Source organism: Globicephala melas, chromosome 2 (genome assembly GCF_963455315.2).
Source record: "Globicephala melas chromosome 2, mGloMel1.2, whole genome shotgun sequence".
In the NCBI taxonomy this organism is placed as follows: Eukaryota; Metazoa; Chordata; class Mammalia; order Artiodactyla; family Delphinidae; genus Globicephala; species Globicephala melas.
This window is the reverse complement of record NC_083315.2, coordinates 36,954,226-36,970,463: the sequence shown is the minus strand read 5'-3', so window position 1 is coordinate 36,970,463 and position 16,238 is coordinate 36,954,226. Positions and strand designations below refer to the sequence as shown.

The following is a 16,238-nucleotide window of genomic DNA, read 5'->3' as shown; positions in this document are numbered from 1 at the left end:
ACATACCATTGTAAAGCAATTATACTCCAATAAAGATGTTAAAATGAAAAAAAAAAAGAGGCTGAGGTACTATTAGGAAACTTCTGGTTTCATTGCTATGTACAAGTCTTTGTATGGAGATATATTTTCTTTTGGCTAAATACCTAGGAGTGGAATGCCTGCATCATACATATGGTAGGTGTATGTTTAACTTTTTAAAAAACTGCCAAATGGTTTTCCAAAGCAGTTGGACTATTTTACATTCTCATCAGTAATGTATAAGGGTTCTAATTTCTTTTTTTTTTTTTTATCATTTATTTTTGGCTGTGTTGGGTCTTTGTTGCTGCACACAGGCTTTCTCTAGTTGTGAGTGGGGACTACTCTTCATTGCAGTGCATGGGCTTCTCATCGTGGTGGCTTCTCTTGCTGTGGAGCGTGGGCTGTAGGTGTGCGGGCTTCAGTAGTTGCAGCACGTGGGCTCAGTAGTTGTGGCTCGTGGGCTCTAGAGTGCAGGCTCAGTAGCTGTGGCTCACAGGCTTAGTTGCTTCGTGGCATGTGGGATCTTCCCAGACCAGGGATCGAACCCGTGTCCCCTCCATTGGCAGGTGGATTCTTAACCACTGTGCCACCAGGGAAGTCCCTGAAGGTTCCAATTTCTTCAATCTTTTCCAACACTTTGTATGGTCAGCCTTTATAATTTTAGCCATTTTAGTGGCTGTGAAATGGTATCTCATTGTGGTTGGAATTTTCACTTCCCTAATGACTAATGATGTTTAACATCTTTTTGTGTACTTTTTTGCCATCATTTTTATCTTCTTTGATGAAGTACCTGTTTACTATTTTTGGCCATTTTAAAAATTGAATTGTATTTTTTATTTTTTTGGCTGTGCCCACATGGCTTATGAGATCTTAGATCCTCAACCAGGGATCGAACCCAGGCCCTCAGCAGTGGAAGTGCAGAGTCCTAACCACTGGACTGCCAGGGAATTCCAGAGCTATGTTCTTATTGTTGAGTTTTGAGAGCTCTCTATATATCCTGCATACAAGTTCTTTTATCAGGTGTATGTTTTGCAAAGATCTTATCCCCATCTGTGGCTTCTTTTTGTTTTCTTGAAGTATAATTGACATATATTAATTTCAGGCTGCTTTAATTCTTTTAACAGTGTCACTGAAGAGCAGAGGTTTAATTTTGATGAAATCCATTTGTTCTTTGGATTGTACTGCTGTTGCTCTAAGAAATCTTTACCTAACCCCAGATGATAAAGGTTTTCTCCTAGAAGTTTAAAGTTTTCAGTTTTACATTTACGTCTGATTCATTTTGGCTCTGTGTGTGTCATCTATCTGTATGGCTCCAGGTATGGCTTTAAGTTCATTCTTTTTGCATACAGGTAGCCAGTTGTCCAGCACCATTAGCTGAAAAGCTAAACCTTCTCCACTGTACATTTCTGTTCCGCTGATCTATTTGTCCTAATGACAGTACCACCCTGTCTTAATTACTGAGGATTTATACGAATTCTTGAAATCAGGTAATGTTAGCTTTCCAGCTTGGTGCTTTCAAACGTTATTTTGTCTGTTCTGGTTACTGTGCATTTCTGTATGAGTTTTAGGAAAAAAGCTTGTCAATTTCTACCCAAAATCTGGTAGGATTTTGATTGGCATTGCATTGAATCTGTAGACCAACTGAGGGAGAACTGACAACCCCTGAACAAGGCATATCTCTCCATTTATTTAGGTTTTCTTTAATTTCTCTCAGTATTTTGTAGGTCATGTTTACAGATCTTTCACATCTTTGTCAGATTTATCCCTAAGTATTTCAGGTTTCTTGATGCTATTGTAAATGGTATTTTTAAATTAGAATTTCTGGTTGTTGCTTGGCTACATATAGCAGTTGATTTTTGTATATTGCTCTTGTATCCTGCAACCTTGCAAAACTCACTTATTAAAAGAAAAGTGAGAAAAAAAAATAACACTCTTTACAGATGATTGGCTTTGTGTTGGAGCAAGCCTTTAATGCTTAGCCAGGCTGTTTACAACTCTGCCTTAGCTTTCAGTCCTGCTTGTGTAGAGCCTGAATGCTAGACATGAAAGCTTATTGTTTTCTCAGGCATTTCTGAGCAAATATCCAGCCCTGGGCATGCGTTATGCTTTGATTCCCCAGTATACTGTGGGACCTTTTAAAAGGCCTTTCTCCCTATCATCTCCTTTCCCAAGCTCTTTCTTCCCAGATCTTTCCCTTGCCCAGGTTATTGCAGGCAATACTTATGCCTTTAAATACTTTCAGCAAAAGTTGCCCAGCCCTGGGAACACTAAGTCTGGCAAAACAAAGGTGAGCTCTTGCACTGGTCCTCCAGGGAGCCGCCAGATAGCCAGTAACCCACAACCACCACTCTGTGAGAACTGTTTTCCTCCCTCTGGTACTAGCAACCCACCCAGGTGACTTCCAGGAAATTTAACAGATCAGTGCCTTTATGTTCCCCCTTCATTTTTCCCTTTTTCCCTTTTGGGAGTCAGATGTTAAAGACTAGGACATTCAAAAGTATCTGTATATATGGGGAAAATTAGAAAGTAACCACAATACCTAAGGAAAGGCTCAGAAAAGACGATATTACGTTTACACCTCAGGCTGATCCTTGGTACAAAGACAGCCTACGACAATTCAGAAAAAGAAAACAATGGCAAACCCTGGGGAAGGGGGAGAATCTGATTCCCAGAGTTACCATATTACCAGATTCAAATGTCCAGTATTCAACAAAAAAGTCACAAGACATGCAAAGAAACATGAGAGTATGGCCTATTCAAAAGAAAATAAATCACCAGAATCTTGTCCCTGAAAAAGACTTAATGGCAGCTATATTAGACAAAGACTTGAAAATAATGGTCCTGGGGACTTCCCTGATGATGCAGTGGTGAAGAATCCACCTGCCAATGCAGGGGACATGGGTTCAAGCCCTGGTCCGGGAAGATCCCACATGCCGCAGAGCAGCTAAGCCCGTGCGCCACAACTACTGAGCCTGAGCTCTACAGCCCATACACAACTACTGAGCCCGTGTGCCACAACTGCTGAAGCCCACGTGCCTAGAGCCTGTGCTCTGCAACAAAGAGAAGCCACTGCAGCCCACACACCACAATGAAGAGTAGCCCCCGCTCGCCAGGGCTTAATATTTATATTAATATTTATATTTTATGTAAATATTAATATTTAATATTAATTAAAAATAACCAGTGGACCAAAGAGGAAATCACAGGGGAAATTAGAAAATACTTAGAATGAATGAAAAAAACAAAGCATACCAAAACTTATGGGATGCAGCAAAAGCAGTGCTAAGGGGAAATTATAGCTGTAAATGTTCACGTTAAAAAAACAAGAAAGATCTTGTCAGCCATCTAACTTTCAACTTAAAAACTAGAAAAAGAACAAACTAAACCAAAAGCTAGCAGAAGGAAGGAAATAAAGATTACAGCAAAGATACAAAATTCAGTATAGAAAAACAATAGAGAAAATCAGTGAAACCAAAAGTTGGTTCTTTAAAAAGATCAATGAAATTTTAGCTAGATGGACTAAGGAAAAAAGACACAAGTCATTAAAATCAGAAATGAAAGCAAGGGGACTTCCCTGGTGCCGCAGTGGTTAAGAATCTGTCTGCCAGTGCAGGGGACCCAGGTTCGATCCCTGGTCCAGGAAGATCCTACATGCCATGGAGCAACTAAGCCTGCACACCTAGAGCCTTTAGTCCCCAACAAGAGAAGCCACTGCAATGAGAAGCCCACCACCACAACAAAGAGTAGCCTCCTCGCCTCAAATAGAGAAAGCCCCTGTGTGGCAACGGAAGACCCAACGCAGCCAAAAATAAAAATAAACAAATTTATATATTTAAAAAAATGAAAGCAGGGACATTGCTACTAATTCTACAGAAAGAAAAAAGGGTTTTAAAAGAGTACTATGGGGACTTCCCTGGTAGTACAGCAGTTAGGACTCCTTGCTCCCAGGGCAGGGGGCCTGGGTTCAATCCCTGGTCAGCAAACTAGATCCCGCATGCTGCAACTAAGACCTGGTGCAGCCAAATAAATAAAAAAAAATTTTTTTAAAAGAGTACTATGAGCAATTAATTGTACACCAACAAATCAGATTACCTGGGTGAAATGGACATGTTCCTAGAAACACAAAACCTATCAAGACTAAATCACAAAGAAATAAACAATCTGAATAGACCTATAACTAGTAAGGAGATTGAATCACTACTCAACAATTTCCCAGGAAAGGGCTTCCCTGGTGGCACAGTGGTTAAGAATCCGCCTGCCAATGCAGGGGACATGGGTTTGAGGCCTGGTCCGGGAAGATCCCACAGGCCGCGGAGCAACTAAGCCCGTGCGCCACAACTGCTGAGCGGGCATTGTAGGGCCCGCAAGCCACAACTACTGAGCCCATGTGCCTAGAGCCCGTGATCCGCAACAAGATGAAACTACCACAATGAGAAGCCCGTGCACCGCAACAAAGAGTAGCCCCTGCTGACCGCAACTAGACAAAGCCTGCATGCAGCAATGAAGACCCAACACAGCCAAAAATAAACAAATAATTAAAAAAAAAAATTTCCCAAGAAAGAAAAGCCTTGGACCTAATGGCTTCACTGTGAATTCTACCAAATATTTAAAGAACTAACACCAATCCTTCTCAAATTTTTCCAAAATATTTCAGAGGAAGAAACACTTCCTAACTCATTCTGTGAGGCCAGCATAACTTTGATACCAAAGCCAGAAGACACTACAGGAAAACGATAGACCAATATCCCTTTTGAACATAGATGAAAAAAATCTTCAGCAAAATACTAGCAAACAGAATTCAGCAACACTTGAAAAGGATTATACATCATGACCAAGTGAGATTTATTCCTGGAATACAAGGATGATCAATGTAACAAGCTACATCAACAAAATGAAGGAAAAAAAACACATGATCATCTCAACTGATGTAGAAAAAGCAAGATTCTGCACCCTTTCGTGATTAAAAACACTCAGTAAAATAGGAAAAGAGGGGAACTACTTCCACACAATAAAATCCGTATATGAAAATCCCACAGCAAACATAATACTCAATGGCTTTTCCTCTAAGATCAGGAACAAGGCAAGGATGCCCACTTTCACCACTTTTATTCAACATAGTAATGGAAGTTCTAGTCAGAGCCATTAGGTTATAAAAGAAATAAAAGGCATCCAAATTAGAAAGGAAGAAGTAAAAGTATCTCTGCAGATGAATGATCTTATATGTAGAAAATCCTAAAGACTGTTAGAACTAATAAATGACTTCAGCAAAGTTAGAAGCTGTTAGAACTAATAAATGACTGTTAGAACTAATAAATGACTTCAGCAAAGTAGCAAGATACAAAGTCAACACACAAAAATCAGTTGTATTTCTATACACAATGAACAATCCAAAAAGGAAATTACAAAAATGATTCCAGGGCTTCCCTGGTGGCACAGTGGTTAAGAATCCACCTGCCACTGCAGGGGACCTGGGTTCGAGCCCTGGGCTGGGAAGATCCCACATGCTGCGGAGCAACTAAGCCCGTGCACCACAACTACTGAGCCTGCGCTCTAGAGCCTACGAGCCACAACTACTGAAGCCCGCGTGCCTAGAGCTCCGCAACAAGAGAAGCCACTGCAATGAGAAGCCTGCACACCACAACAAAGAGTAGCCCTGGCTCATTGAAACTAGAGAAAGCCCGCGTGCAGCAGCAAGGACCCAACGCAGCCAAAAATAATTAATTTTAAAAAATGATTCCATATATAGTAGCATCAAAAAGAATAAAATACTTAGGAATTAACCAAGGAGGTAAAAGACGTACAATGAAAACTACAAAACACTCCTGAAAGAAATTATAGACATAAATAAATGGAAACACATCCCACGATCATGGACTGGAAGACTTAATGTTGTTAAAAGTGGACTTCCCTGGTGGTCCAGTGGTAAAGAACCTGCCTTTCAATGCAGGGGACAGAGGTTCGATCCCTGGTTGGGGAACAAAGATCTCACATGCCGCGGGGAAACTAAACCTGTGTACCACAACCACGGAGCTCACGCGCCTCAACAAGACAGCCCACGTGCCGCAAACTACAGAGCCCACGCGCTCTGGAGCCTGCATGCCAGAACTAGAGAGAGAAAACCCGCACACTGCAACTAGAGAGAAGCCCGAGTGCCACAATGAGGAGCTCGCGCCACAACAGAGGATCCCGCACGCCTCAATGAAGACCCCATGTGCCTCAACCGACGTGGCCAAAAAAAATAAATTAAAAAAAAATTGTTAAAATGTTAGTAGTACCCAAAGCAATCTATAGATTCAGTGCAATTCTTAAAATATCAAGGACTTTTATACAGAAATAGAAAAACACTAAAACTCATATGGGATCTCAAGGGACCCCAACAGACAAAACAATTTTGAAAAAGACTAAAACTGGAGGAATCACACTTCTTGGTTTCAAAACCTAATACAAAGCTATAGTAATCACAACAGTATTGACATAAAAAGAGACAGACATATAGATCAATGAAATAGAATAGAGAGCCCAGAAATAAACCCTCGAATATACAATCAAATGATTTTTGAGAAGGGTGCCAAGGCCATTCAATGAGGAAAGGACAGCCTTTTCAACAAATGGTGCTGGGAAAACTGGATAACCACATGCAAAAGAATGAAGTTGGACTCTTACCTAACACTATATACAAAAGTAACTCAAAATGGATCAAGGGCCAAAATATAAAACCTAAAACAATAAAATTCTTGGAAAAACATAGGACAGAAGCTTCATAATATTGGATTTGGTGATGATTTCTCAGATATGACAACAAAGGCATAGGCAACAAAAGAAAAAATAGACAAATTGGACTTCATGAAAATTAAACTTTTTACATTGAGACAGTATCAACAAAATAAAAAGGCAACCAACAGAATGGGAGAAAATATTTCCAAATCACTTATTTGATAAGGGATTAGTATCTAGAATATATAGAGAACTCCTAAAACAACACACACACACACACACACACACACACACACACACACAAAATCAGATTCAAAAATGGGCAAAGGACTTGAAAAGACATTTCTCCAAAAAAGATATGTGAATGGCCAATAAGCACATGAAAAGATGCTTAACATCACTAATTATTAGGGAAACGCAAATCAAAATTACAATGAGATACCACCTCACACCTATCAGGATGGTTACTGTCAAAAAAACAGAAAACAGTATTCGGTGAGGATGTGGAGAAGTTGGAACACTTGTGCACTATTGGTGGGATTGTAAAATGGGAAAGCCACTGTGGAAAACAGTATGTAGGCTCCTCAAAAAATTAAAAATAGAATTACCATATGACCCAGCAATTCCACTTTAGGGTATATATCCAAAAAAATTAAAAGCACAGTCTCAAAGAGATGTTTGTAAACCCATGTTCATAGGAGCAGTATTCACAATAGCTAAAACATGAAAGCAACCCAAGTGTCCATCAACCAATGAATGGATAAACAAAATGTGGTATATACATACAATGGAATATTATTCAGACCTAAAAAGGAAGGAAATTCTGCAATATGCTATAACATAGATGAACCTTGAGAACATTATGCTAAGTGAAGTAAGCCAATATTTATCTTATTAAAAGATAAATACTGTATGATTCCACTTATATTAGGTACGTAGAGTAGTCAAGAGCACAGGACAGACACAAGGTATAATGATGGTTGCCAGGGGCTGGGGAGAACAGGGAGTTATTGTTTATAGCTGTAGAGTTTCAGATTTACAAGATGAAAAGAGATGGGAATGGATGGTGGTGATGGCTACACAACAATGTGAACGTATTTAATGCCACTTAAAAATGATTAAGATAGTAAATTTTTTGTTATGTGTATTTTAACTCAATAAGAAAAAAGAAATTACTATCAGTAAGAGAATATATAACTTGAGGTATAATTCATACAATGGAATACCATATAACAATAAAAAATGAATCAACTGCACGACACCACAGATGAATCACACGGTGCTGATGAAAAAAACAAGACGTAAAAGAACATACACAGAATGATTCTATTTACCTAAAGTTCAAAAGCAGACAAATTATATTGTATAAAGATGCATACAAGGAATGGTATGAGTCAAAATGAAAACAGGTATATGAATAACAAAAGAAGATGACCTCTAGTGGTTCCCAATCTTAGCACTACCTCCAAATCACCAGGGGTGGGGCAGCCTAAAAAATCTACCCACATCTAGGTTCCACACCCCTAAGTTCTGATTTCATTGTGTCTGCGATGCTGGCTTTAGGCATCCAGTTTCAAATCTCCAGGTGTTTCTTTCTTTTCCTTTTTTTTTTTTGGGCCACACTGTGCCACGCGGCTTGTGTGATCTTAGTTCCCAGACTGGGGATTGAACCCATGCCCCAGGCAGTGAAAGCGCAGAGTCCTAACCACTGGACCGCCAGGGAGTTCCCTCCAGGTGTTTCTAATGTGAAGACAAAGTTGAGGATGCTGCCTGCTCTAAGGTGTAGCAAGAGGGCTGTGATAGGGAAGGCCAAATGTGGGGCCTCTGGGGTGCTGGCAATGGTTTTCCTTGACCTGGGGGGAGTTTCACAGGTGTTAGCTTCATAATTTTTCACTCTACATTCATTTTATGCCCTTATCTATACATGTCAGCTCTTCTCTTTTTCCACAGCATACACATAGGTGTTCCAGGGCCCACAGCTCACGGTCCTTACTTGGAGTTGCTTATCTACAAAGTACTTCACACGGCAGGGCCGATCCAAGCTGGTCGTGTCTTTGTGGCCAAGCTGTCCATATTTACCTAAAGTGAAATGAGCTGCTTTGCCATCCTCTCCACTGGGCCTTGTGGCTTTTCCCCTCCAGGAAGGAAAAACAGCCCATTGACTGAAGTGCTGGGCTTAAGCCACCAGTCTGCTGGTGTCTGCTCTGTGAATTCAGGAGACCAGCACCACAGAGCCTCCAGGACCAGGCAATTCCACAGGTCCCCAAGAGGAAAGATGCTCCTCCAGGCTCCCCACTCCTAAGCTCAGATGTTCAGAGCAGAGATTTTTATTTTATCTTTTTCTCTACCCAGTGCCAGACCAAAAGATGTTTCATGACTGCTGGCTAAATATTCCCTTAAGACAAATACCTTTTCAGAAAGGTAGATGGGAAATACTGACATGTTGTCCTATTTCTCTCTTGTCTGGTCTCTGCCCCTCTTAGTGTGCCTAGATCTGTTCCAGAGAAGGGAGTAGACAGCTTTTCAGTCCCAATTGTCAGGCCGAGTCCCCTGCTTCCACTTCTCTGCATGGCTGTTGTCACCTGCCCTCTACTCCCAGGTCTTTCCTCCCCTTGGTTTAAGCATCACAAAAGCAAACCTTTTACTCACCCCAGCCCCAGGTGTAGAGGTCCCCCGTTCCTGCAACCAAAGGACAGCAAAAGGACAGTAAGGGGCTGACACCACTGCTCTTTGACTAGGCATTTGTCCAGCTCGGCCTGCCAGCATGTTCTGGTCACCACGAGACTTACTTGGCGTAGCAAAACATATCCTCTCTCTCTTTAACAACTGTCTAGTCACATTTGGGGTGATAAAGGATCCAGACTGAAAAAGTTCACCTCCCTATATGCGGACTGATTGGCCTGCAACTGACAGCTGCTGAGTTTAGGACAGCCCTGCTGTCAGATGAAAGGCTGGCAACACTAGCCTCCCTCCAGAAGGAAGAACCTTCGGGGCCTGACAGGCTGGGGAGCCACTGTTAAAGCCCCGTGGGAGTGTACTGAGTGGGGCAGCTACTCAGTACACGTCAAAGATGCTTAATTAAAATGGTAGTTGTTTAGGTGACCACACCCTTTTCTGCAGCCACCAGCTAGAGAGCGGGGTGGAGGGCCTCCCGCTCCATCCTGAACCAGCCTACCCAGCCCCACTCACTTGTCACCACCGCTGTGTGCCGGGATCCACAGCTGGCCTTGACTGCATCTGAGCCCAGGGGGAGGTCCAGTAAAGCCGGGAAGGGCTGGACAGCTATGAAGGGGGCGGGGGCTCCATCCTCACCCCCGGCTACTGTCTTCACTTCAGAACCATCTTCATTCAGTCCTGAGGCTTCAGAGAAGTAATAAGAGGGATGATGATAATGATGCTGAACACTCAGCACTGATCTAAACCTCATTCATATACTGACTCACTCACTACAACAGCTGACACACTTGCTCTAGCTCCAGAGCCATCGCTCCCAACCCCACATTCCCTGGGAAGTGCTGGAGTTGACAGGTTTGTGGGGCATGTAGTGCTGACACTGGCATCAGCCTTGCCGTGCTCCCTCTCATAAGGGGCTCAGAGTCCTTCATTGTGTCCTGGGGTCCCAAGGATGTCACGTACCCTTTTGAGCACTGTAGCTCTCAGGCCAACAATATGGCCAGGAGTCAGGAATGACAGAAACATGTGGAAATCAAGAATTGACCCTCACCAACAGACTTGTGGTTGCCAAGGAGGAGGGGGATGGGGAAGGGATGGATTGGGAGTTTGGGATTAGCAGATGTCAACTATTATATATAAATGGATAAACAAGGTCCTACTGTGTAGCACAGGGAACTGTATGCAATATGCTGTGATAAACCATAATGGAAAAGAATATGTATACATATATGTATAACTGAATCATTTTCCCATACAGCAGAAATTAACACAACATAAATCAACTATACTTCAATAAAATATATCAAAAAAAAAGAACTGACTCTCACCTTCTGCGGTTGTCTTTCCATCCTCTGCCAGGCTCTTGGTGGGCAGGGCCAGCTGCCCTGATTCATTCCAGCCCCAGATATAAATATCCCCAGCCTCTGAAAGAGAGACAAAGGGGCCCCATTAACAGACTGTGTTCGCCCCCTCCACCTCCTAAGCATGGGCATCCATCCAGACTCCACTACACCCCACTAGTTCCCTAAAGACAACTCCTGCCTGCCCTGCCCAAGTCAGCACTCCAGGCAGAGTGCTTTCCTCAGGGCCCAGCAGCTTCCTGGTCTCAACAGGGCCCCTTCCCCCTTAAGTGCCTTCAGGTCACCCTATTCTTAAAGGAAGTCTCTTGCTGGCTCTTCCTCTCCACTTTCATTTTTTCCTTTTTTGTTAAATTGCACCCCCTACTCCCCCCGCGTGCAGTTTGGAAATGTGGCCCTGGAAGTTCCCCAGTGGTCTTTTTTTCACATCCACTGAGCCCAGGCCCCTTTCGTCAGCCCTACCTGCCACCGGTCCTACTGAAGGCCTTTTAAAAAACTGTTTTAACTGAGATGGTATTGGTTTATAACATTATATAAGTTTCATGTGTACAGCGTTATATTTTGACTTCTGTATGCACTACAGTGTGCTTATCACCAAGAGGTTAGTTTTCATCTGTCACCATCCAGCCAACCCCCTTTACCCATTGCACCCTCCCCCTCCCCCGGAGGCCTCTGGAAGCTCTCACAACACTGGAGTTGGTTGATTGGAGCAACAGCCCTATGCTAAAAATTCACTAACAGCAGTGGCTAATTTTTATCAAGTGCTTATTCTGTGCCACTGTTTTAAGCACAATATCCCCATTTTATTCAAGAGAAAACTTGAGGCACAGAGAGGTTAGGTGCTCTGCCCAAGATCACGAGGGGCAGGGTGATGATTTGAACCTGGGAGGTCTGGTCTGAAGCATCTGTGCTCCAGCCATGCGACACCAAGGCCTCAAATGCCTTTTGGACCTTAGTGCGAGACTTCCCATTGGGCTCACCTTCCAGCCCTCTCTTCTCTTCCCTCCAGCCCACTCATTCTCAAGCCTGGCTGCCGACCCAGGCCCATTACATGTGAATATGGACAGGACAGTACAGGCATAGGTAGCTTTTAAAGACCCCTGATGAAACCATGCCCCATAGAGTTAACAGAAGCTGATAACTAATAGAAATTCTTGAACTTCTCTTACAGAACAACAGATGACGGAACAGCCTGTTAAAACCCCTTTGCTTGTTAAGTGCCTTCATTGATTAAGTTCACTTTCATTATTTTTCTTTTTTTCTCTTTAATTGCATACCTTCCCAGCTTCATGCAACTCAGTTGTTTCACAGGAACTTGGAGTCAGCTCCTGCCCAATGAAAGCCAGCTGGGGACTAGTTGGGGCCACTGACCCTAAAACTGGGCCTGTGCAGATGTCCAGTGGATGGCCTTTTGATGTCAGAGGGCTGGAAAACTCCACCCTCAGATCATGCTAAGCGCCTCCACTTTTTTGTTTTGGCTACACTGCGCGGCTTGTGGGATCTTAGTTCCCCAACCAGGGACTGAACCAGGGCCCCTGAAGTGAAAGCACCGAGTCCTAACCACTGGACCGCCAGGGAATTCCCAAAGTGCCTCCATTTTGAATATGCAGACGCATGTGACCCAGATATGCCTACTCAGAACACTGATTACCTCACCTTCTTCCCTACCTCCAATCACCTTTCCCCACGCCTAAGACCACCCTGCTTATCCCATAAATACCCCAACTCCCTTCAGGGAGGCAGATCTGAGACTTATTATTCTCCCATTTCCTCGCTTGGCTGCCTTGTGAACAAAGAGTTTCTTGGCTGTAAACCTGGCATCTCAGCGTCTAGCTTGCTGCGTATCAGGACCTGGTCGGTAATGATATAAGTGGAGGCCAGAGCCCCAAATGCAGATCCTTGCAAAGATTATTCGCTCCCAGCTGCACCCAACAGCCTAGAGATCAGCTACACCTGGATCACCTGCCAGAGTGGTGAACACAATCTAAAGTGAAACTCCTCATTCTGGTCCTGGGTCACCAGCCATGGCACCACCAGAGCTCACACTCACCATCATCATCCTCCCGGTGGGCATCCAAGTGTCCACTGTGTGCCACACATCACGGCCACCCGGGCAACTGCTGCCTTTTTTTTCTCCTTAGCTCGGTTGCCCCTCACCCCTTCATTCTCCCTTGGGGAGTATTTTAGAAAGACAGCCCTGGCTGGAGGCAGACGGAGGGGAGGGGTAGTGAGACCAGTAACAGAAGACAGGAAACAATTGTGACAGTCCGAGTGCGAGTGGGTGATGGTGGCAGCAGAGGGGCTGAATCTGAGAGGCGTTAGGGAGTCATGAATGACTGGGCTGGCTGATGTGGGAGGAGCTTGGGAGGAGGCCCGGCTAGGGCACCCATCAATTTGCGAGAGAAGGAGAAAGGTTTGGAGCCTACAAGACCTTGAGCTGGTTTTGGAAAAGCACTAGGTCACTCACCACTCACACACAGAGAGTGCCAGCCACCTGCGGCCACCTCAGCCATGGTTAGGCCCTGCAGCGCCTGCAGCAGCCTCGGCTCCGGCTCTGCCTCCAGAGTCCCGTGGCCCAGCTGTCCGTGCCTGAGCAAGGGAGACCCTAGTCAACTACACCAAGCAGTCTCCTTCCCCTTCCCTCCCCTTCCCTCCCCAATTGCTCTCTCCTGCCCCCTGTATGCTCACCTCCCACTCCGAGCCACATTTACCCGCACCCCCCCACCCCCACCCCGTCATCGCCGCAAAAGCCCAGCCGGCCCACCTCACCTGCCCCCGCCCCAGGAGAACACCTGGCCCGCCGCGTCCAGCAGCAACGCGTGCTCAGCGCCCAGCTCCAGCCGGCGCGCCCGCAGTGTCGGGGCCAGAGGCCGGTAGAAGGGCGGCCGGGGGCTCACGTAGGCGCGAGCGCAGGGCAGCAGCGGCAGCGGCCCAGCCTGGGTCTCATCGCCGACCGGTCCGTCTTCCCGCTCAGCCTCCGGCACGGTCTGGGCCCAGAGGGGCTCCCCGCGCAGCGCCGAACCGGGCGCCCAGGCCTGCAGCTCCGTCCCGGCCCCGGGTCCCGGCCCCGCGCGCAGCACCACCAGGAGCTCCTCCGACGCCCACGCGTCCCTGCAGCCGCCCGCCGCTCCGACCGCGAAGCCAGACAGCTCCACCCGGCCTCCTTCACCTGCGGGGGGCGGAGAGCTGGCTGGGGAGGGGGCGGGACACGCACCCGGGGCCGGGGTCGGGATGGGGCCGGAAGGAGGTGCTCACGGGTCACGAAGGCGGTGTAGCTCCAGCTCGCGCTCACGCGGCAGACATCGAGGCCCGCGCCTGGCGCCCTCAGAGGCTCGGGGCTGTGTACCTGGCGCCCACGCCCCGAGCCCAGCGCCTGCCCGAAGCCGCAGAAACCGAAGCCGAACCAGGCCCCGCGACGCTCCTCGGCCATGCCCGGCAGCGCCCTCTGCTGGCTGCGACCTGGCTGCGGCGGCCGGCGGGACGGAGGGTTAAGGCTAGAACTCGAGGAGATTCTTCCAGATGAGCCCTTGCAGTACACTGAAGCTGCCTCACCTGTAAAATGGGGGAAATGCCATCCTCCTAACCACAGAGGCAGACGATGTGCGTTCCACCAACATTCGCTGAGCGGGAGCCTTGGCTAAAGTCCTGCCAGATTTAGGAAGATTCTGAGCTGTCTAGAGTGGGGCACTTTTCCTGCCTTCCCTTTTGACTCGAGCAAGTTCGCTGTCCCACAGATTGGGCATGAGGTATTTAAATGGCTTCTCTCTTAGGCGTTGAACTAGGATCTGAGTCCCTCCCCCTCCAAATTCCCAATGCCAGGCACATTATCCCATGTAATCTTGGGAACTAGAATTGCCCCCATTTGACAGCGGAGACTCCCAGAGAAAGTAACCCTTACACAATCACATAGCTTAGGACCGAGAGGGGCAGAAGGCTGAACTCAAGGCTCACCATTTCCACATACAGTGCTCTTCCCACCAGTGGAAGGCAGAGCATTTGAGAGACAATGCCCTGGACGGGTTAGGACCAGTTCCAGGGTTCACATGTTTGCCTCTGCAGCTACCAGTGCCTGTGTCCTCAGCCAATTTACTTAAACTCTCTCAATCCAATTCAATTTCTTCAGTTTCACAAAGCTGGGGAGTAGGAGAGGTGATGTTTGTACTTGTAGAATTATTTGGAACAGATGCAAATAAAGGGTTCAAGTGTTGGCACCTACCATGGCAAGCACACGGTATCAGCTTATTAAGTCCAGTACTTAGAATTGATAAAAATGACCACTGGATTTTCAGGGACTTATATAAACACAATTTCAACTGGACCTTATCTAGTCATTTATTCGTTCCACATGCATTTATTGATCCCTTAGGCTAAGTCATTGAGAAGGACCGATGTCTACTTCCAAGGAGCTCACGCATAAATGGGGAGACAAACGCACAGTCGAGTGGCACGGTAAGGCCACTTTTTCCGTACAGCATGTTCGGCTTGATCAGAATTTCACTGGCATTTTCAAGCCTGTGAAGTCAGGTCCTGGATCTCTCCTTGACCCGGGCCTGAGCTCCTACCCCTTCCGGGTCAAATCTCAGCCCTAGTAAGCCTCTGACCTTAATCTTGACCCTGTGCCCTCCACCCCCTCAGGCAGCTCCTTCCGATGGGCAGTCTTGAGGGAGGAGGAAAGGCCGGGGCGCAGGGCAGCCACCCAGGAACGAGTCACCACCCAGCCCACGACCTGGCTGGCAGCCACAAGAAGGAAAGGTTTGAAGAGCCGCGCCCTGAGCGAGGCGCCCATTGGCTGCCGCCGCCTCCCCGGGGCCAATCACCAGAGAGAGGGGTGATGTCACCGCGCGGGGAGGACAGCCTTGGGACAAGCTCACCTCGGTTCCGGCGATCCCCGCCGCGGCCTGTCCAGTCCTAGCTCGATCAAACCGGTCCCAAGGCCTACGCTAGGCCGCTGCGGCCTCCGGCGGGGAGTGGGCGAAACCTTCGGTGGGCGTGGGCTCGTTGGACCAGATGGTCCCGTCCTCCGCAGGCACGCGCGGGGCCGCGGAGTCAGTATTAGAAACACTTGGGGGACGATCAGAAAGAACTAAGGGGTTGGCGACAAGCGACCCCAGTGACGGGCGCCGCCTGTCAGTCCTCTCTGTCTGGGATGGCGGCAGCTAGCTACTGGACACGCGCGGGCCTGTGGCCCTAGAAGCAGCACCCGAATTAGGCGGGTGCTGGGCAGTTTTTACCTTCCATTGGCTCGGGATCTGTCACTTACCTCCGTTAAGCCAATGAGAGTCAAGCTGGGCTTAGTCCGCTCTGCAGAGAGCGGAAGCAGGCTCTCAAGGGACCACCCGCCCAGGCAGGTGGGGATGCCCGCAGCAGTCCAAGCTTAGCTCCAACCCCGCTCAGCTACTGGAGCTTCCCTCAGGGCTTTCCCACCCCCATATCCCGAGCTCTGCCTGACTGGAGGTCACTGAAAACTCTCAATAC

General features: G+C 46.8%; 1 protein-coding gene across 11 annotated transcripts in view; it reads right to left on the bottom strand.

Moving 5' to 3' along the window:
- The window catches only part of RCCD1 (RCC1 domain containing 1), a 47,149-nt gene extending 31,240 nt beyond the window's left edge, over window positions 1–15,909 (bottom strand). For 8 of the 11 annotated variants that reach the window (XR_009562871.1, XM_060293826.1, XM_060293834.2 and 5 more), the window contains exons 1-7: window positions 15,635–15,909; window positions 14,019–14,315; window positions 13,533–13,932; window positions 13,231–13,352; window positions 10,734–10,829; window positions 9,922–10,092; window positions 9,382–9,411 (exon numbers count right to left, since the gene is read on the bottom strand). Coding sequence is in view for 10 of the 11 variants with exons in the window: in XM_060293826.1 (XP_060149809.1) it covers window positions 9,382–9,411; window positions 9,922–10,092; window positions 10,734–10,829; window positions 13,231–13,352; window positions 13,533–13,932; window positions 14,019–14,193 (994 nt within the window). In the remaining variant the exon portion in view is untranslated. Of the gene's footprint in view, window positions 1–7,053; window positions 8,812–9,381; window positions 9,412–9,921; window positions 10,093–10,733; window positions 10,830–13,230; window positions 13,353–13,532; window positions 13,933–14,018; window positions 14,316–15,634 lie in introns of those variants that run through there. The other 3 variants (XM_060293827.1, XM_060293831.1, XM_030878606.3) reach the window with 2 other exon arrangements.
- Window positions 15,910–16,238: the final 329 nt, after the last annotated feature.